The sequence below is a fragment of the Salvelinus namaycush genome, chromosome 37, assembly GCF_016432855.1.
Source record: "Salvelinus namaycush isolate Seneca chromosome 37, SaNama_1.0, whole genome shotgun sequence".
Classification (NCBI taxonomy): domain Eukaryota; kingdom Metazoa; phylum Chordata; class Actinopteri; order Salmoniformes; family Salmonidae; genus Salvelinus; species Salvelinus namaycush.
In genome coordinates this window covers 24,336,754-24,357,342 of record NC_052343.1, presented here as the reverse complement: position 1 = coordinate 24,357,342, position 20,589 = coordinate 24,336,754, and the positions used below count along the sequence as shown (strand labels likewise).

General features: G+C 49.0%; 1 protein-coding gene across 1 annotated transcript in view; it reads right to left on the bottom strand.

Annotated features, from left to right (window-relative positions):
- The window catches only part of LOC120030917 (ephrin type-B receptor 5-like), a 38,715-nt gene that overhangs the window by 3,735 nt on the left and 14,391 nt on the right, over positions 1–20,589 (bottom strand). Inside the window, exons 5-8 of the mRNA XM_038976422.1 lie at positions 14,706–15,203; positions 5,879–6,034; positions 3,293–3,564; positions 2,984–3,065 (exon numbers count right to left, since the gene is read on the bottom strand). Of these exons, the coding sequence (XP_038832350.1) occupies positions 2,984–3,065; positions 3,293–3,564; positions 5,879–6,034; positions 14,706–15,203 (1,008 nt within the window). The remainder of the gene's footprint in view (positions 1–2,983; positions 3,066–3,292; positions 3,565–5,878; positions 6,035–14,705; positions 15,204–20,589) is intronic.

Genomic DNA, 20,589 nt, shown 5'->3' with positions numbered 1-20,589 from the left:
TTTCTGTATTGACCAGATGGGGGCAGCATGACACAGACTAGTGAATGAGCCAGTTCTGTAGAGCGCTGTATGGCCAAAGACTTGTATAACTAACCCAAGATAGACCAGAGCCTGTCGTTTCCAATGGGAGCAAATTGGTCATTGTAGGCAGAGCTAAGCACAAGCTAGTGAAATCCAATTGGAGCATTCTAGCATTTATTTGCATATTTACGTTAGTGAACGCCTACTCTGAAGTGCCAGTCTGTAATATCTAAATTAGCTCTTGCACTCTGAAACAACGCAATTTTTTAGAGACGTTGGCAAAGGGTAAAGTCCACAAAACGCACTCCACTGTTTGTTACATATTATTGTTTTGGAAACAGAAAACTGTATGGAGATCAAATGTTTAATCAATGAGAACATTTGCAGAATCTCAGCCACTGGGCTTACTCTCATCACCATATTTGGTAGTGAGTAGAAACGCCAACCAGATGCTTCACATTTATACATCCATTGAAATATCCGTCTCATTGTTCTATCTGTGGTGTGGACTTGCCTGCCAGATTTAGCTGTGCCACCACGGCTGGGAACAGGTTCAGTATGACTCTGTGGTTACAATGGTCATATCTATTAGAATTAATGTCATTTCACAACCCCAAATGCTTTCTCTAACTCACAGAAGGCAACACAAATAGACGTTATAATAATACCTTTATTAGCAGATCTCTGCCTGTATGGGGGATTAAAAATAATTGGCTATAAGAAATTATTTATTTTCAAAGGAGGAAAATAGCTAAATAAAAGTTACAGGTTTCTCTCTGTCTGTCTATAAACTGTCTGTCTAAACTGTCTGTAAACTGTCTGTCTAAACTGTCTGTCTAAACTGTCTGTCTAAACTGTCTGTCTAAAATGTCTGTCTAAAATGTCTGTCTAAAATGTCTGTCTATAAACTCTCTCCCTCTCTCTCTTCTGAGCATAATGTGAGCTGACAGGATATCGAGTCCAGAGAGCAGGACCGGAAAAGATGGAGAGCAGAAAAGAGGGAGAGATAGACACCCATACTCAAAGAAACTGATGTAGACAGACAGACTAGCACACACACACACACACACACACACACACACACACACGACAAACTGAAAGTTTATTCTTTAATGCTCTTGTCACTTAAAAGGGCAACTTCACCACTTTTCAATCTCATTTCATTATCTCCTGTACAATACTAGTGTCAACATAAACTCAGCAAAAAAAGAAACGTCCTCTCACTGCCAACTGCGTTCATTTTCAGCAAACTTAACATGTGTAAATATTTGTATGAACAAGATTCAACAACTGAGACGTAAACTGAACAAGTTTCACAGACATGTGACTAACAGAAATGGAATAGTGTGTCCCTGAGCAAAGGGGGAGTCAAAATCAAAAGTAACAGTCAGTATCTGTTGTGGCCACCAGCTGCATTAAGTACTGCAGTGCATCTCCTCCTCATGGACTGCACCAGATTTGCCAGTTCTTGCTGTGAGATGTTACCCCACTCTTCCACCAAGGCACCTGCAAGTTCCCGGACATTTCGGGGGGGAATGGCCCTAGCCCTCACCCTCCGATCCAACAGGTCCCACACGTGCTCAATGGGATTGAGATCCGGGCTCTTCACTGGACATGGCAGAACACTGACATTCCTGTCTTGCAGGAAATCATGCACAGAACGAGCAGTATCTCTGGTGGAATTGTCATGCTGGAGGGTCATGTCAGGATGAGCCTGCAGGAAGGGTACCACATGAGGGAGGAGGATGTCTTCCCTGTAACACACAGCGTTGAGATTGCCTGCAATGACAACAAGTTCAGTCCGATGATGCTGTGACACACCGCCCCAGACCATGACGGACCCTCCACCTCCAAATCGATCCCGCTCTAGAGTACAGGCCTCGGTGTAACGCTCATTCCTTCGACGATAAACGCGAAACTGGACCATCACCCCTGGTGAGACAAAACCGCGACTTGTCAATGAAGAGCCATTTTTGCCAGTCCTGTCTGGTCCAGCGCCGATGGGTTTGTGCCCATAGGCGACGTTGTTGCCGGTGATGTCTGGTGAGGACCTGCCTTACAACAGGCCTACAAGCCTTCAGTCCAGCCTCTCTCAGCCTATTGTGGACAGTCTGAGCAGTGATGGAGGGATTTTGTGTTCCTGGTGTAACTCGGGCAGTTGTTGCCATCCTGTACCTGTCCCGCAGGTGTGATGTTAGGATGTACGGATCCTGTGCAGGTGTTATTACACGTGGTCTGCCACTGCGAGGACGATCAGCTGTCCGTCCTGTCTCCCTGTAAAGCTGTTTTAGGCGTCTCACAGTACGGACATTGCAATTTATTGCCCTCATGCAGTCCTCATGCCTACCTGCAGCAGGCCTAAGGCACGTTCACACAGATGAGCAGGGACCCTGAGCATCTTTCTTTTGGTGTTTTCAGAGTCAGTAGAAAGGCCTCTTTAGTGTCCTAAGTTTTCATAACTGTGACCTTAATTGCCTACTGTCTGTAAGCTGTTAGTGTCTTAACGACCATTCCACAGGTGCATGTTCATTAATTGTTTATGGTTCATTGAACAAGCATGGGAAACAGTGTTTAAACCCTTTACAATGAAGATCTGTGAAGGTATTTGGATTTTTACAAATTATCTTTGAAAGACAGGGTCCTGAAAAAGGGACGTTTCTTTTTTTGCTGAGTTTGTGAAAACAGCGCATTTCTAAGTTTTGTTGAAAAAAATATGAAGCTAAAACGTTTAAAAAAGGAAAAAAAGTGATTTTCAAACACTGAGATTCATGGTGACGTGGGGAGCAAGACTAGAAACGTCTTGCAGGATTTGAAAATGACTTTTAATCCTACAGTGTGATGTTACAGAGAAGCCTTTTAACCACAGATCATAGAAACGCTGTTTTCACTTATGTAGACACTGGTTTGGTGCTGGAGATGAAAAGTGGCAGAAGGGCCCTTTAAGCCTGACTCATGCTCTCACCTGATTGGCTAGTAGTGAAATTGATGCTGATGAATTGAGGCGGGAAAGGACTCAGAGCTGAGACATCATTGACCGCTTGTACCTGTCAATCAACAGCAGGAAAAAGTAAGACAAGGTTAGGTTAACTAAGTGGATGTACATTTAATCCAGTATCTATATGAAGTAGGTGACTCTAATGCACAAGTTTTATACCTGTATGAGGTAGGTGATGGGAAATGTAGTGTCTATAGGGGGTAGGTGATCAGGGAAGTTGTAGTTCTACCTGTATGAGATAGTTAACTCTAGTACTCATGGGAGTTGTAGTCATACCTGTATAAGGTAGGTGACTCTGGTGAGCAGGTTGTTGAGGGTGACCTTGGTCTGCTTGATGCCAGTCTGGGATGGGGTGAAGGTGACCGCCTCTCCACACCAGGAGCACGCCCCCGGGGCGGTGAAGGTGGCCGAGGGACAGATCCTACACACCACCCCATACCACACCTCGCTACGACCACCCATGTCCACTGGAGGGCGCCAGCGCAGAGACACCCCACCATCACCACTCTCATACTCCCAGGAGACAGAGGTCGGAGCAGAGGGAGAGCCTGGGGGAGAGAGAGAGGGGAGGTGGAGTGAGAGATGAAACATTTTGAACCTCTTTGGGTCAGTACTAGTGCCAGGATCAACACATTAAAACAGCACTCATCAACTCCAGTTGACACATGATCATATCTCAGGGACAGATAGAGAGAATGAGTGATGTCAGAGAGAGACAGAGAGAGAGAGAGAGAGGGATGGGGACTGGGAAGACAAATGGGGCTTAGAAAGTAAGGCACAATATATGTTAGTGAACAATAATCTAATAATAATCTTTAAATGTCATGTAGGAAGAGAGGAAGAGAGAGATGGATAAGAAGGGAAGGAAGGAGAGAGATTAAGTGAGGGAGAAAGATGGAAGGAAAGAAAAAAAAGGGCAAATTAGAGGGATGAGTGCCTTCAGAAAGTTCACCCCTTGACCTTTTCAACATGTTCTTGTGTTTCAACCTGAATTTAAAATGGATACAATTGAGTCACTGGCCTATATGGCAATCCGAAATAAACTTCAGGAGTAAAAATGTTGCCTAACAAGTCACATAATAAGTTGCATGGACTCTGTGAGCAATAATAGTGTTTATCATGATTTCTAAAATGACTACTTCATCACTGTACCCCGTACATACACTTATCTGTAAGGTCCCTCAGTCGAGCAGTGAATTTCAACCACAAAGACCAAAGAGGTTTTCCAATGCCTCGTAAAGATATGCAGCTTTTGGTAGATGGGTAAAAAAGCAGACATTGAATATCCCTTTGAGCATGGTGAAGTTATTAATTACACTTTGGGTGGTGTCTCAATACACCCAGTCACTACAAAGATACAGGCGTCCTTCATAACTCAGTTGCCAGAGAAGAAGGAAACCACTCAGGGACTTTTTACCATGAGGCCAATGGTGACTTTACAACAGTTACAGAGTTTAATGACAGGAAAATAAACTGAGGATGAATCAACAACATTGTAGTTACTCCACAATACTAATCTAAATGACAGAGTGAAAAGAAGGAAGGCTGTACAGAATACAAATATTCCAAAACATGTATCCTGTTTGCAACAAGGCACTAAAGTAATACTGCAAAAAAATAACTTTATGTCCTGAATAAAAAGTGTTATCTTTGGGGAAAACACAACACATCACTGATGTCACTTGTTAAATCCACTTCAATCAGTGTAAAGAAAGATTTTTAAGCCTTGAGATAATTGATGCATGGATTGTGTATGTGTGCCATTCAGAGAGTGAATGGGCAAGACAAAATATTTAAGTGTCTTTGAACGGGGTATGGTAGTAGGTGCCGAGCAGTTTCAAGAACTGCAACACCGCTGCGTTTTTCCACACTTAACAGTTTCCTGTGTGTGGTCAAGAATGGTACACCACCCAAGAACATCCAGCCAACATAACAACTGTGGGAAGCATTGGAGCGTGGTCCCGTGTGGCTCAGTTGGTAGAGCATGGCGCTTGCAACGCCAGGGTTGTGGGTTCAATTCCCACGGGGGGACCAGGATGAATATGTATGAACTTTCCAATTTGTAAGTCGCTCTGGATAAGAGCGTCTGCTAAATGACTTAAATGTAAATGAGTCAACATGGGCCAGCATCCCTGTGGAACACTTTCAACACCTTGTAGAGAGCATGCCCCGACTAATTGAGGCTGTTCTGAGGGCAAAAGGGGGGTGCAACTCAATATTAGGAAAGTGTTTCTAACACTGGAGTTGCTTACCAAGAACACAGTGAAAGTTCCTGAGTGGCGTAGTTACAGTTTTGACTTAAATCGGCTTGAAAATCAATGGCAAGGCTTGAAAATGTCTGTCTAGCAATGATCAACAACTAACTTGACAGCGCTTGAAGAATTTTAAAAAGAATAATGTGCAAATATTGTAAGCCTCAAATATTGTGCAAAGACTCACAGCTGTAATCGCTGCCAAATGTTATTCTAACATGCATTGACTCAGGGGTTTGAATACTTATGTAAATTACATATTTTTGTATTTCCTTTTCAATAGATTTATAAAAATTCACTGTCGTTCTGGGGTACTGTGTATAGATGGGTGAGAATTTTTTTTTTTAATCCATTTTGAATTCAGGCTGTAACACAACAAAATGTGGAATAAGTCAGGGGGTGTGAATACTTTCTGAAAGCACTGTGCATATTATATGTGCTGAAGTAAATACTTATCTCTGGGTAAAAGCATCGGCTAAATGACTAAATATATATGTTACATCTCAACAAAGGTGAAAGCTTTTTAAATCAGACAGATCTATTTGTTACATAATGCTGCTAGTGCATGTAGCTAATCTGTGTCGCACAAACACACACACAAATAGCTCACTTGTGCAGGCGGAGGAGTTGACGTCGGCGGGTGCTCTGTAGAAGCCGCTGCGACACTCACACACACGCGATCCCTCCTGACTGGTTCTGCTGTTAGACGGACACACTGAACACGGAACCGAACCCAACACCGACTTAAAGTACCCCACTGGACATTCTGCAGAGAGAGAGAGACAGGGTGAGAGAGAGAGAGACAGACAGAGAGAGAGAGACAGACACAGAGAGAGAGACAGACACAGAGAGAGAGAGACAGACAGACACAGAGAGAGAGAGCGAGAGACAGACACAGAGAGAAAGAGAGAGAGAGAGATCTTTGGGTCAGTACTAGTGCCAGGATCAACACATTAAAACAGCACTCATCAACTCCAGTTGACACATGATCATATCTCAGGGACAGATAGAGAGAATGAGTGATGTCAGAGAGAGACAGAGACAGAGAGAGAGAGATGGGGACTGGGAAGACAAATGGGGCTTAGAAAGCAAGGCACAACATATGTTAGTGAACAATAATCAATTCATTTAAATGTAATGTATTTCTGCTGTACAGATCAGACTCTAATTGTCTATTCCAAATATAACATTATTAGTTGCCGGCACTCTGAATAAGATTCAGCTGACTAAACACCTACTTCAAAAGAAAACCCCTAGACTTAATAAATCACAATAGTCATGTTGTGGCCTAGTTTCAGTCATATCAATGTGAGTGTTGTTTTACGAATATACCAGTCACTTGTGACCTCAACATTCCACTGTCTGCCCTTAATATTGAATAATAGACAGATAAAATAATTAAATTACTTGTTTATAATATGATTGCCTTCCAAAGCAAAACCAAGCCAGCTAACCAAACCAAACAGATAGGAATGGGCTGCTCCTGAAATGAACTACCCTGGCCATTCTCTGAGGGAAACAAGCATAGCAGACTAAGAAATAACAATCCAATGGTTTCATCACATAGCCTCAGCAGTGATGGAGAGGGGCTGTAACAATTTGTAATTGTATTTGTATTCATTAGGGATCCTCATTTGCTGCTGCAATAGCATGGGCTGTTCTGTTATTTTACACACACGCACAGACATCAAACACAAGTGCAGACATAGACACACACACACGCACTTAAAGAGTAATAGCATGTATGTAACCCAGTGCACTTGAGATTACAGTAAAGTGTGAACGTGTGTTAATATGCCCGCCGTTAATGTGGTCCTGAGGGAAGCTATGGCCTCATGAGGGAAGAATGTATTTACTGTCTATAATGTAACTCTTTGAACTTACTGTCATGCAGTGAGAGATTCTGCCTATTGTAATGAATTCTCAGGGAGGAAAAGGTGTAGATTCACACGCAGGGCGCGGCAGGTGTTTATTTTGCCTTCGCTGAAGGCAGGAATCGTGGTCACAGGCAGGCAATGGTCATAAACAGGTAGTCAAACAGGCAGGTGAATCAAAACTAGGACTGCAGGCTATAACTGGTTCTCACAAACGAGCTAGGAAAAGGCTTAGTAGAGTCAAAACGAACAATACCTCACAAAGGCACAAATAGAATGAACTGAACTAAATAAGGAGCTGATGAGACCAGGTGAGTAACTAACACAGGTGAAATCAATGAACACAAATGAAAGACAGGGCTACGAAAAAACACGCAACGAACACTTTAACAAACTGAAACAAAACAACAAACGATCGTGAAGCTATAGACGTAAGTGCACACACAAGCTACAAACGTACAACATAGACAATTACCCACATTAACCTAGTGCCTATGGCTGTCTTAAATATGGCTCCCAATCAGAGACAATTAATGACATCTGTCTCTGATTGAGAACCAGTCAGGCAACCATAGACACAGCTAGACACCTACACTAAACACAAACCCATCTACTCTACTTAACCCCCTAAACCATACAACCACCCTAGACAATACAAAACCACATACCTTCCCCATGTCACACCCTGACCTAACTAAAATAATAAAGGAAACAAAGAATACTAAGGCCAGGGCGTGACAGTACCCCCCCCCCCCAAAGGTGCGGACTCCGGCCGCAGAACCTGAAACAGAAGGGGAGGGTCCGGGGTGGCCCCCATCATGGCGGCGGCTCGGGCGCGGGACGAGGCCCCCACTCCACCATTGTCAATACCCGCTTTGGTGGCGCCTCTGGAGCGGCGACCCTTGTAGCAAGTCCCGGACTGAAGACCTTCTCAGAGGGCGCCACCGGACGGATGGGTAGCTCCGGACTGAGGGGTAGCTCCGGACTGAGGGGTAGCTCCGGACTGAGGGGTAGCTCCGGACTGAGGGGTAGCTCCGGACTGAGGGGTAGCTCATGCCTGGAGGGCAGCTCCGGACTGAGGGACGGCAGCTCCGGACTGAGGGACGGCAGCTCCGGACTGAGGGACGGCAGCTCCGGACTGAGGGACGGCAGCTCATGGCTGGCTGACGGATCTGGAAGCTCGTGGCTGGCGGACGGATCTGGCTGCTCGTGGCTGGCGGACGGATCTGGCTGCTCGTGGCTGGCGGACGGATCTGGCTGCTCGTGGCTGGCGGACGGATCTGGCTGCTCGTGGCTGGCGGACGGATCTGGCTGCTCGTGGCTGGCGGACGGATCTGGCTGCTCGTGGCTGGCGGACGGATCTGGCTGCTCGTGGCTGGCGGACGGATCTGGCTGCTCGTGGCTGGCGGACGGATCTGGCTGCTCGTGGCTGGCGGACGGATCTGGCTGCTCGTGGCTGGCGGACGGATCTGGCTGCTCGTGGCTGGCGGACGGCTCTGGCTGATCCTGTCTGGCGGACGGCTCTAGCGGCTCGGGACAGACGGGCAGCTCTGACGGCTCGGGGCAGACGGGCAGCTCTAACGGTGCTTGGCAGACGGGCAACTCAGACGGTGCTTGGCAGACGGGCAACTCAGACGGTGCTTGGCAGACGGGCAACTCAGACGGTGCTTGGCAGACGGGCAACTCAGACGGTGCTTGGCAGACGGGCAACTCAGACGGTGCTTGGCAGACGGGCAACTCAGACGGTGCTTGGCAGACGGGCAACTCAGACGGTGCTTGGCAGACGGGCAACTCAGACGGTGCTTGGCAGACGGGCAACTCAGACGGTGCTTGGCAGACGGGCAACTCAGACGGTGCTTGGCAGACGGGCAACTCAGACGGTGCTTGGCAGACGGGCAACTCAGACGGTGCTTGGCAGACGGGCAACTCAGACGGTGCTTGGCAGACGGGCAACTCAGACGGTGCTTGGCAGACGGGCAACTCAGACGGTGCTTGGCAGACGGGCAACTCAGACGGGCAGCTCAGACGGTGCTTGGCAGACGGGCAGCTCAGACGGTGCTTGGCAGACGGGCAGCTCAGACGGTGCTTGGCAGACGGGCAGCTCAGACGGTGCTTGGCAGACGGGCAGCTCAGACGGTGCTTGGCAGACGGGCAGCTCAGACGGTGCTTGGCAGACGGGCAGCTCAGACGGTGCTTGGCAGACGGGCAGCTCAGACGGTGCTTGGCAGACGGGCAGCTCAGACGGTGCTTGGCAGACGGGCAGTTCAGGCGCCGCTGGGCAGACGGCAGACTCTGGCCGGCTGAGGCGCACTGTAGGCCTGGTGCGTGGTGCCGGAACTGGTGGTACCGGGCTGGGGACACGCACCTGAAGGCTAGTGCGGGGAGAAGGAACAGGGCATACTGGACCCTGGAGACGCACATTAGGCCTAGTGCGTGGTGCCGGAACTGGTGGTACCGGGCTGGGGACACGCATCTCAGGGCTAGTGCGGGGAGCAGCAACAGGACGCACAGGAGGCTTGGTGCGTGGTGCCGGAACTGGTGGTACCGGGCTGGAGACACGCACCATAGGGCGAGTGCGTGGAGGAGGAACAGGGCTCTGGAGACACACTGGAAGCCTGGTGCGTGGTGTAGGCACTGGTGGTACTAGGCTGGGGCGGGGAGGTGGCGCCGGAAATACCGGACAGTGCAGGCGTACTGGCTCCCTTGAGCACTGAGCCTGCCCAACCTTACCTGGTTGTATGCTCCCCGTCGCCCGACCAGTGCAGGGAGGTGGAATAACCCGCACCGGGCTATGTAGGCAAACCGGGGACACCATGCGTAAGGCTGGTGCCATGTAAGCTGGCCCGAGGAGACGCACTGGTGGCCAGATGCGTTGGGCCGGCTTCATGACATCCGGCTCAATCCTCAATCTAGCCCTGCCAGTGCGGGGAGGTGGAATAACCCGCACCGGGCTATGAACACGTACAGGAGACACCATGCGCTCTACTGCGTAACACGGTGTCTGCCCGTACTCTCGCTCTCCACGGTAAGTACAGGGAGTATGCGCAGGTCTCCTACCTGATTCGCCACACTCCCTTTTAGCCCCCCCCCCAAGAAATTTTTGGGTTGTACTCGCGGGCTTCCAGCCTTGCTTCCGTGCTGCCTCCTCATATCGCCTCCTCTCGGCTTTAGCTGCCTCCAGCTCTTCACGAGGGAGGCGATATTCTCCCGGTTGTGCCCAAGGACCCTTTCCATCCAGTATCTCCTCCCATGTCCATGAATCCTTTGTGTATTGCTCCTGTTGCTGCTTTACACGCCGCTTGGTCCGATTCTGGTGGGTAATTCTGTCACGATCGTCTTGCTGAGAGAGAGTGGACCAAGGCGCAGCGTGTGCAAAATACATTCTCTTTTATTTTAGAGAAAGGAAAAAACACGCAACGAACACTTTAACAAACTGAAACAAAACAACAAACGATCGTGAAGCTATAGACGTAAGTGCACACACAAGCTACAAACGTACAACATAGACAATTACCCACATTAACCTAGTGCCTATGGCTGTCTTAAATATGGCTCCCAATCAGAGACAATTAATGACATCTGTCTCTGATTGAGAACCAGTCAGGCAACCATAGACACAGCTAGACACCTACACTAAACACAAACCCATCTACTCTACTTAACCCCCTAAACCATACAACCACCCTAGACAATACAAAACCACATACCTTCCCCATGTCACACCCTGACCTAACTAAAATAATAAAGGAAACAAAGAATACTAAGGCCAGGGCGTGACAATACTGTAGCTCTCTGAACTTACTGTAATGCAGTGAGATATTCTGCCTATACTATAGCTCTCTCTGAACGTACTGTAATGCAGTGAGATATTCTGCCTATACTGTAGCTCTCTCTGAACGTACTGTAATGCAGTGAGATATTCTGCCTATACTGTAGCTTTCTCTGAACTTACTGTAATTGTCAAGGCTGTGGGTAACTGGTAAAAGGAGTCAGGCGCAGGAGAGCTGAGATGCGTGGACAAGGTATTTAATACAAGATAACACCAGTAAAAACACAATACAATGGTGCGGGAAAAATACCGGTACCACGAAATAAACGGGCGTAATAACAAAACCCGGCAACAAAATACCAGCCGTTAGTAACAGCCTGAACAATAAAACAAACACGCACACAAACATGGGGGAAACCAGAGGGTTAACTAATGAACATGTAATTGGGGAATTGAAACCAGGTGTGTAAAAATAAAGACAAAACAAATGGAAAATGAAAAGTGGATCGGCGATGGCTAGAAGGCCGGTGACGTCGACCGCCGAACGCCGCTCGAACAAGGAGAGGGACCGACTCTGGCGGAAGTCGTGACAGTACACCCCCCCCCCCCCCTTGACACGCAGCTCCAGCAGTGTGCCGACACCGGCCCCGGGGACGACCTGGAGGGCGAGGCGCAGGGCGATCCGGATGAAGACGGTGGAACTCCCGCAGCATCGAAGGGTCCAACACGTCCTTCACCGGCACCCAGCATCTCTCCTCCGGACCGTACCCCTCCCACTCCACGAGGTACTGAAGGCCCCTCGCCCGATGCCTCGAGTCCAGTATGGATCAGACTGCATACGCCGGGGCCCCCTCGATGTCCAGAGGGGGCGGAGGAACCTCCCGCACCTCAGACTCCTGGAGTGGACCAGCTACCACCGGCCTGAGGAGAGACACATGGAACGAGGAGTTAATACGGTAATCTGGGGGAAACTGTAAACTGTAACAAACCTCGTTCACTCTCCTCAGGACTTTGAATGGACTCACAAACCGCGGGCCCAGCTTCCGGCAGGGCAGGCGGAGGGGCAGGTTTCGGGTCGAGAGCCAGACCCGGTCCCCCGGTGCAAACACCAGGTCCTCACTGTGGTGGCGGTCTGCGCTGACTTTCTGATGCCTCACGGCCCGCTGAAGGTGCACATGAGCAGCGTCCCATGTCTCCTCCGAGCGCCTAAACCAGTCGTCCACCGCAGGAGCCTCGATCTGGCTCTGATGCCACGGCGCCAGAACCGGCTGGTATCCCAGTACACCCTGGAAGGGGGAGAGGTTGGTAGAGGAGTGGCGGAGCGAGTTCTGGGCCCTCTCTGCCCAGGGTATGAACGCCGGCCACTCCCCCGGCTGGTCCTGGCAATAAGATCGCAGAAACCTACCCACATCCTGGTTTACTCTCTCCACCTGCCCGTTACTCTCGGGGTGAAAACCTAAGGTAAGGCTGACCGAGACCCCCAGACGTTCCATGAACGCCCTCCAGACCCTTGATGTGAACTGGGGACCTCGATCAGATACTATGTCCTCAGGCACCCCATAGTGCCAGAAGACGTGTGTGAACAGGGCCTCCACAGTCTGTAGGGCCGTAGGGAGACCGGGCAAAGGGAGGAGATGGCAGGACTTAGAAAACCGATCCACAACGACCAGGATCGTGGTGTTACCCTGTGAGGGAGGAAGATCCGTCAAGAAGTCCACCGACAGGTGCGACCACGGCCGTTGTGGAACGGGTAAGGGTTGTAACTTCCCTCTAGGCAGGTGCCTAGGGGCCTTGCACTGGGCGCACACCAAGCAGGAGGAAACATAAACCCTCACGTTCTTAGCCAAGGTGGACCACCAGTACTTCCCACTAAGACAGCGCACTGTCCGACCGATGCCCGGATGACCAGAGGAGGGTGACGTGTGGGCCCAATAGATCAAACGGTCGCGGACAGCAAACGGAACGTACAGACGCCCAGCTGGACACTGGAGGGGAGTGGGCTCTGTACGTTACGCCCGCTCGATGTCCGCGTCAAGCTCCCACACTACCGGTGCCACCAGGCAAGAGGCTGGGAGTATGGGAGTGGGATCCATGGACCGCTCCTCTGTGTCTGTGTCTGCCTTTGCGTTCTGGGAACCTGGTCTGTAGGACAGGGTGAAAACAAAACGGGTAAAGAACATGGCCCACCTTGCCTGGCGAGGGTTCAGTCTCCTCGCCGCCCGGATGTACTCCAGATTGCGGTGGTCCGTCCAGATGAGAAAAGGGTGTTTAGCCCCCTCAAGCCAATGTCTCCATGCTTTCAAAACCTTGACGACAGCCAACAGTTCCCGGTCCCCCACGTTATAGTTTCGTTCCGCCGGGCTGAGCTTCTTTGAAAAGAAGGCACAGGGGCGGAGCTTTGGTGGCGTACCCGAGCACTGAGAGAGCACGGCTCCTATACCAGCCTTGGATGCGTCCTCCTCCACTATGAACGCCAAAGAGGGATCCGGATGAGCCAGCACCGGAGCCGAGGTTAACAGAGCCCTCAGGTGGCCAAAAGCCCTGTCCGCCTCAGCCGACCACTGCAAACGCACCGGTCCCCCCTTCAGCAGTGAGGTAATGGGAGCCGCTACCTGACCAAAACCCCGGATAAGCCTCCGGTAGTAGTTGGCAAACCCTAAAAACCGCTGCACCTCCTTTACCGTGGTGGGAGTCGGCCAATTACGCACGGCTGAAATGCGGTCACTCTCCATCTCCACCCCTGAGGTGGAAATGCGGTATCCTAGGAAGGAGACGGACTGTTTAAAGAACAGGCATTTCTCGCACAATCCCCCTGTCGATGGGGTGGTAATTGAGTCGCCTTCTTTTTACAGAAGGCGAGAGCCAAATCAGCATATTCAGAGGGGATGCGCATGGTGGAGACCTGGTCTGGACTTTCCACCGTAGTAGCACCGACAAAAACCCCTAAACATCTCTTCTCACTTTCGTAACCACCCCGTGAGAGCCCTCTGTTGCCACGAAATAGTGGGGTCATGACAGGCCAACCAGGGTAAGCCCAGCACCACGGGAAACGCAGGAGAATCAATAAGGAAGAGACTGATTTTCTCCTTGTGACCCTCCTGCGTAACCATGCCCAGTGGAGCGGTGGCCTCCCTAATTAGACTTGACCCTAATGGTCGACTATCTAGGGCGTGCACAGGGAAGGGCATATCCACAGGAACAATGAGGATCCCTAAACTATGGGCAAATGATCTGTCAATAAAATTCCCAGCTGCGCCTGAATCTACGAGTGCCTTATGCTGGGAATGCGGGGAAAATTCAGGAAAATTAATAAACAAAAACATGTGAGCAACAGGGGGCTCTGGGTGAGCCTGATACCGACTCACCTGGGGTGACACGAGAGTACCCTGCCTGCTGCCTCGACTCCCAGAGGAACCTCCCCAGCACCAACCGGCAGTGTGCCCTCTGTGTGCCACAGATGGTGCATGGAACAGCCCCTCCTCCGGTCGCCCTAAGTGCAGCACCTTCCACCTCCATGGGTGTCGGAGCGGTGGTGCTGGGGGATGGAACCGACAGACCCCGATCTGGACGTCCGCGGGTAGCCAGCAGATCCACCAGCTGGTCGAATGTGAGAGTGGTGTCCCTGCAGGCCAACTCCCGACGGACGTCCTCGCGCAGACTGCACCGTTAGGGATCGATCAGGGCCCTGTCGTTCCATCCCGCGCCGGCGGCCAGGGTTCGGAATTCCAACGCTAACTCCTGTGCGCTCCTCGTCCCCTGCCTCAGGTGGACGAGACGTTCACCCGCCACTCTACCCTCAGGCGGGTGGTCAAAGACTGGTTGGTCAAAATCAAAATCCTCGAAGTGGTCCAACACCGCTTCTCCTTCCCCCCATACGGCGTTGGCCCACTCCAGTGCTTTCCCTGAGAGGCAGGAGGCGAGGGCGGCCACGCTCTCACGGCCCGAAGGAGCCGGGTGGACGGTTGCCAGGTAGAGCTCTAGTTGGAGCAAGAACCCCTGATAACCCGCCACCGTTCCATCATACTCCCTCGGGAGGGCGAGCCGAATCCCACTGGGCCCGGGTGAAGGAGGGGTGAGTGATGGTGAGACTGGTGGTGCTGGTGAAGACGCTGGAGGGACTCCTCTTCTCTCCCAGCGCTCCATGGTTTGTAGAATGCGATCCATGGCGCTGCCAAGATGCTGTAGCATGGCAGCATGCTGCTGGCCTCGTTCCGCAACCCCTACTGCAGGGGCACCTGCTCCTGCTGACTCCATTCCGAGTGGGTGCGTGTTTCTGTCAAGGCTGTGGGTAACTGGTGAAAGGAGTCAGGCGCAGGAGAGCTGAGATGCATGGACAAGGTATTTAATACAAGGCTAGAAGGCCGGTGACGTCGACCGCCGAACGTCGCTCGAACAAGGAGAGGGACCGACTCCGGCGGAAGTTGTGACAGTAATGCAGTGAGAGATTCTGCATATACTGTAGCTCTCTCTGAACTGAGAGATTCTGCCTAGGGCCCTTGTTTCCTAGAATGCACTTACTGTAAGGCAGTGTTTAAGTATAGGGCTGGGCCCTGAGTGTTTGAGATTGCCTAGGACAGTGTCTGATTCTGCCTAGGAGTGTGCACACTACACAGTGAACGACATGTCTTCTCAAGCAGAGTCAGGCCCTGAGTGTCTCTACGGTTCTGATTCAGTCTGTGTGTAGAGACAGAGTCTGTACGAGTCAGAGAGTAACAGAACACCTACAGTAAGTATGTCTGTGAATGCTGTTCCAGACTTGAAGAGTGCATGTCTCTGTCTAATAAGTGTCTGCTGTTGCAGAGAGCGAGAGCGAGAGCGAGAGAGAGAGAGAGAGAGAGAGAGAGAGAGAGAGAGAGAGAGAGAGAGAGAGAGAGAGAGAGAGAGAGAGAGAGAGAGACAGAGACAGAGAGAGAGGAAAAGAGATAGAGAGAGATAGAGAGAGAGAGATAGAGAGTTAGAGAGAGAGAGCACAATTAGACCCAAGCAAATCATGAGAAAACAAAAAGATAACTACTTGACACATTGGAAGGAATTAACAAAAAAACAGAGCAAACTAGAATGCTATTTGGCCCTAAACAGAGAGTAAACAGTGGCAGAATACCTGACCACTGTGACTGACACAAACTTAAGGAAAGCTTTGACTGTGTACAGACTCAGTGAGCATAGCCTTGCTATTGAGAAAGGCCACCGTAGGCAGACATGGCTCTCAAGAGAAGACAGGCTATCTGCACACTGCCCACAAAATGAGGTAGAAACTGAGCTGCACTTCCTAACCATATTAGAGACACATATTTCCCTCAGATTACACAGATCCACAAAGAATTAGAAAACAAACCCAATTTTGATAAACTCCCATATCTACTGGGTGAAATTCCACAGTGTGCCATCACAGCAGCAATATTTGTGACCTGTTGCCACAAGAAAAGGGCAACCAGTGAAGAACAAACACCATTGTAAATACAACCCATATTTATGCTTATTTATTTTCCCTTGTGTACTTTAACCATTTGTACATCGTTACACTCTATATATACATAATATGACATTTGTAATGTCTTTATTGTTTTGAAACTTCTGTATGTGTAATGTTTACTGTTAATTTTTATTGTTTATTTCACTTTTGTATATTATCTACCTCACTTGCTTTGGCAATGTTAACACATGTTTCCCATGCCAATAAAGCCCCTTGAATTGAATTGAATTGAGAGAGAGAGATAGAGAGAGAGCGATAGAGAGCTAGAGACAGAGAAAGGAAGAGAGAGAGGAAGAGAGATAGAGAGATAGAGAGAGAGCGATAGAGAGATAGAGACAGAGAAAGGAAGAGAGAGGAAGAGAGATAGAGAGATAGAGAGAGAGCGATAGAGAGATAGAGAGAGAGGAAGAGAGATAGAGAGATAGAGAGAGAGAGGAAGAGAGATAGAGAGATAGAGAGAGAGAGGAAGAGAGATAGAGAGAGAGAGAGAGAGAGGGAGAGAGGGAGATAGAGAGATAGAGAGAGAGAGGAAGAGAGATAGAGAGATAGAGAGAGAGAGGAGAGAGGAAGAGAGATAGAGAGAGAGAGAGAGAGAGAGAGAGAGAGAGAGTTAGAGTTAGAGTTAGAGTTAGAGAGAGAGAGAGAGAGAGAGAGAGAGAGTAAATCTCAGTAAGACCAAAATAATGGTGTTCCAAAAAAGGTCCAGTCGCCAGGACCACAAATTCCATCTAGACACCGTTGCCCTAGAGCACACAAAAAACTATACATACCTCGGCCTAAACATCAGCACCACAGGTAACTTCCACAAAGCTGTGAACGATCTGAGAGACAAGGCAAAAAGGGCATTCTATGCCATCAAAAGGAACATAAATTTCAACATACCAATTAGGATCTGGCTAAAAATACTTGAATCAGTCATAGAGCCCATTACCCTTTATGGTTGTGAGGTCTGGGGTCCGCTCACCAACCAAGATTTCACAAAATGGGGCAAACACCAAATTGAGACTCTGCATGCAGAATTCTGCAAAAATATCCTCCGTGTACAACGTAGAACACCAAATAATGCATGCAGAGCAGAATTAGGCCGATACCCACCAATTATCAAAATCCAGAAAAGAGCCGTTAAATTCTACAACCACCTAAAAGGAAGCGATTCCCAAACCTTCCATAACAAAGCCATCACCTACAGAGAGATGAACCTGGAGAAGAGTCCCCTAAGCAAGCTGGTCCTAGGGCTCTGTTCACAAACACAAACACACCCCACAGAGCCCCAGGACAACAGCACAATTAGACCCAACCAAATCATGAGAAAACAAAAAGATAATTACTTGACACATTGGAAAGAATTAACAAAAAAACAGAGCAAACTAGAATGCTATTTGGCCCTAAACAGAGAGTACACAGTGGCAGAATACCTGACCACTGTGACTGACCCAAACTTAAGGAAAGCTTTGACTATGTACAGACTCAGTGAGCATAACCTTGCTATTGAGAAAGGCCGCCGTAGGCAGACATGGCTCTCAAGAGAAGACAGGCTATGTGCTCTCTGCCCACAAAATGAGGTGGAAACTGAGCTGCACTTCCTAACCTCCTGCCCAATGTATGACCATATTAGAGACACATATTTCCCTCAGATTACACAGATCCACAAAGAATTTGAAAACAAATCCAATTTTGATAAACTCCCATATCTACTGGGTGAAATTCCACAGTGTGCCATCACAGCAGCAAGATTTGTGACCTGTTGTCACAAGAAAAGGGCAACCAGTGAAGAACAAACACCATTGTAAATACAACCCATATTTATGCTTATTTATTTTAACTTGTGTGCTTTAACCCTTTGTACATTGTTACAACACTGTATATATATAATATGACATTTGTAATGTCTTTATTGTTTTGAAACTTCTGTATGTGTAATGTTTACTGTTAATTTGTATTGTTTGTTTCACTTTTGTGTATTGTCTACCTCACTTGCTTTGGCAATGTTAACACATGTTTCCCATGCCAATAAAGCCCCTTGAATTGAATTGAATTGAGAGAGATAGAGTTAGAGTTAGAGTTAGAGAGAGAGAGAGAGAGAGAGAGAGAGAGAGAGAGAGAGAGAGAGAGAGAGAGAGAGAGAGAGAGAGAGAGAGAGATAGAGTTAGAGTTAGAGAGAGCGAGCGAGCGAGAGATAGAGAGAGAGAGAGAACTTGGTGTTATGAGTCATATGAGACCGTATAAAAAACTTTGTTTTTTCATTCTTGAAAATATTCTCCGAACACTATTAGCATGGTCTGTTCATTATGTTAGGTAATAACTACGGGGGTATATGAGACAGACACAGAGCGAGATAAAGAGAGAGAAATAAAAAGGTGTGTGTGTATCTGTCATTGTGTGTGTGTGTGTATCTGTCATTGTGTGTGTGTGTGTGTGTGTGTGTGTGTGTGTGTGTGTGTGTGTGTGTGTGTGTGTGTGTGTGTGTGTGTGTGTGTGTGTGTGTGTGTGTGTGTGTGTGTGTAGCTGTCATTGTGTGTGTGTGTGTGTGTGTGTGTGTGTGTGTGTGTGTGTGTGTGTGTGTGTGTGTGTGTGTGTGTGTGTGTGTGTGTGTGTGTGTGTGTGTGTGTGTGTGTATGTGCGTGTGTGTGTGTGTGTGTGTGTAGCTGTCATTGTGTGTGTGTGTGTGTGTGTGTGTGTGTGTGTGTGTGTGTGTGTGTGTGTGTGTGTGTGTGTGTGTGTGTGTGTGTGTGTGTGTGTGTGTATCTGTAATTGTGTGTGTGTGTATCTGTCATTGTTTGTGTGTGTATCTGTCATTGTGTGCGTGTGTATCTGTCATTGTGTGCGTGTGTATCTGTCATTGTGTGTGTGTGTGTGTGTATCTGTCATTGTGTGTGTGTGTGAGTGTGTATCTGTCATTGTGTGTGTGTGTATCTGTCATTGTGTGTGTGTGACGGTCCTTGGACATGGTGGTCTGAGTGCTCTGCTGCGGTGAACACCTCTCACGTCCTCTGACCTTATTTAGATAACCTTTTCACCAGCATGTACCACCTCCAAAGGTTGATAAGAGGTGTGTGTGTGAGTGTGCGTGTGTGTGTGTGTGTGTGTGTGTGTGTGTGTGTGTGTGTGCGTGCTTCTGTGGGTGTGTTTGAGAGAATGCATGTGTACAGGGAGACAGTAAAAGAGAGAGGGAATAGAGGAGACGTGGAGAGACAGGGGAGATGTTTATACAGATAAAAGGCTTCCTGTGTTCTCACTTGTCTGGAAGAGCACAGATCTACTCTCAGACACAGGCGTGAAGTCGGAGAGGGGTGGAAAGATAGAGAGAGGGAGGGAGAGATAGAGAGAGAGGGAGAGAGAGAGATAGAGGGAGAGAGAGGGAGAGAGAGAGAACTTGGTTGTGGAAAAGAGGAAAGAAGAAAAGGGACAGACAGAGGGCGGAGGAGAGAGGAGGAGAGAGGAGCAGAGAGGACGAGAGAGGAGGAGAGAAGACGAGAGAGGAGAGAGGAGCAGAGAGGAGCAGAGAGGAGGAGAGAGGAGGAGAGAGGAGCAGAGAGGAGCAGAGAGGAGGAGATAGGAGAGAGGAGGAAAGAGGAGCAGGGAGGAGGAGAGAGGACAAAAGAGGAGGAGAGAGGAGGAAAGATGGGCAGGGAGGAGGAGAGAGGACGAGAGAAGAGGAGAGAGGAGCAGAGAGGAGGAGACAGGAGGAGACAGGAGGAGAGAGGAGCAGAGAGAAGGAGAGAGGAGGAGATTGGAGGAGAGAGGAGCAGAGAGGAGGAGAAAGGAGGAAAGAGGAGGAAAGATGAGGAAAGAGGAAAAGAGGGGTTAGAAAGAGAGAGAACAAGTACTGGTAGAGGAGTGGAGAGAAAAGGGAATTGTTCCATCCATCTTTCATGCCTCTGGCACACATTACCAGATGTGTTCTATAGGGCTGTGACACGGAACACGACTTCACTACTAAACTTCCCCCGCTGTTTCTATTGCCAACAATAACCCACACTTTCTATTTGCCCTCCCCTTCGCCCCTCTCAGCCAATCACACAGCTTCTATTACTGCTCCCTCTCCTGCCCTCTGCCCCTTCCTCTGTCTGCATCCCCCTCTCCCTCCCTCCATCCACCCTCCCTCTGTTTCCACACAATGGACGGTTAAAACTTCTTCTTAATAGGGGGGCGCTGTTTTCACTTTGGAAAAAATCGTGCCCAAATTAAATGGCCTCGTACTCTGT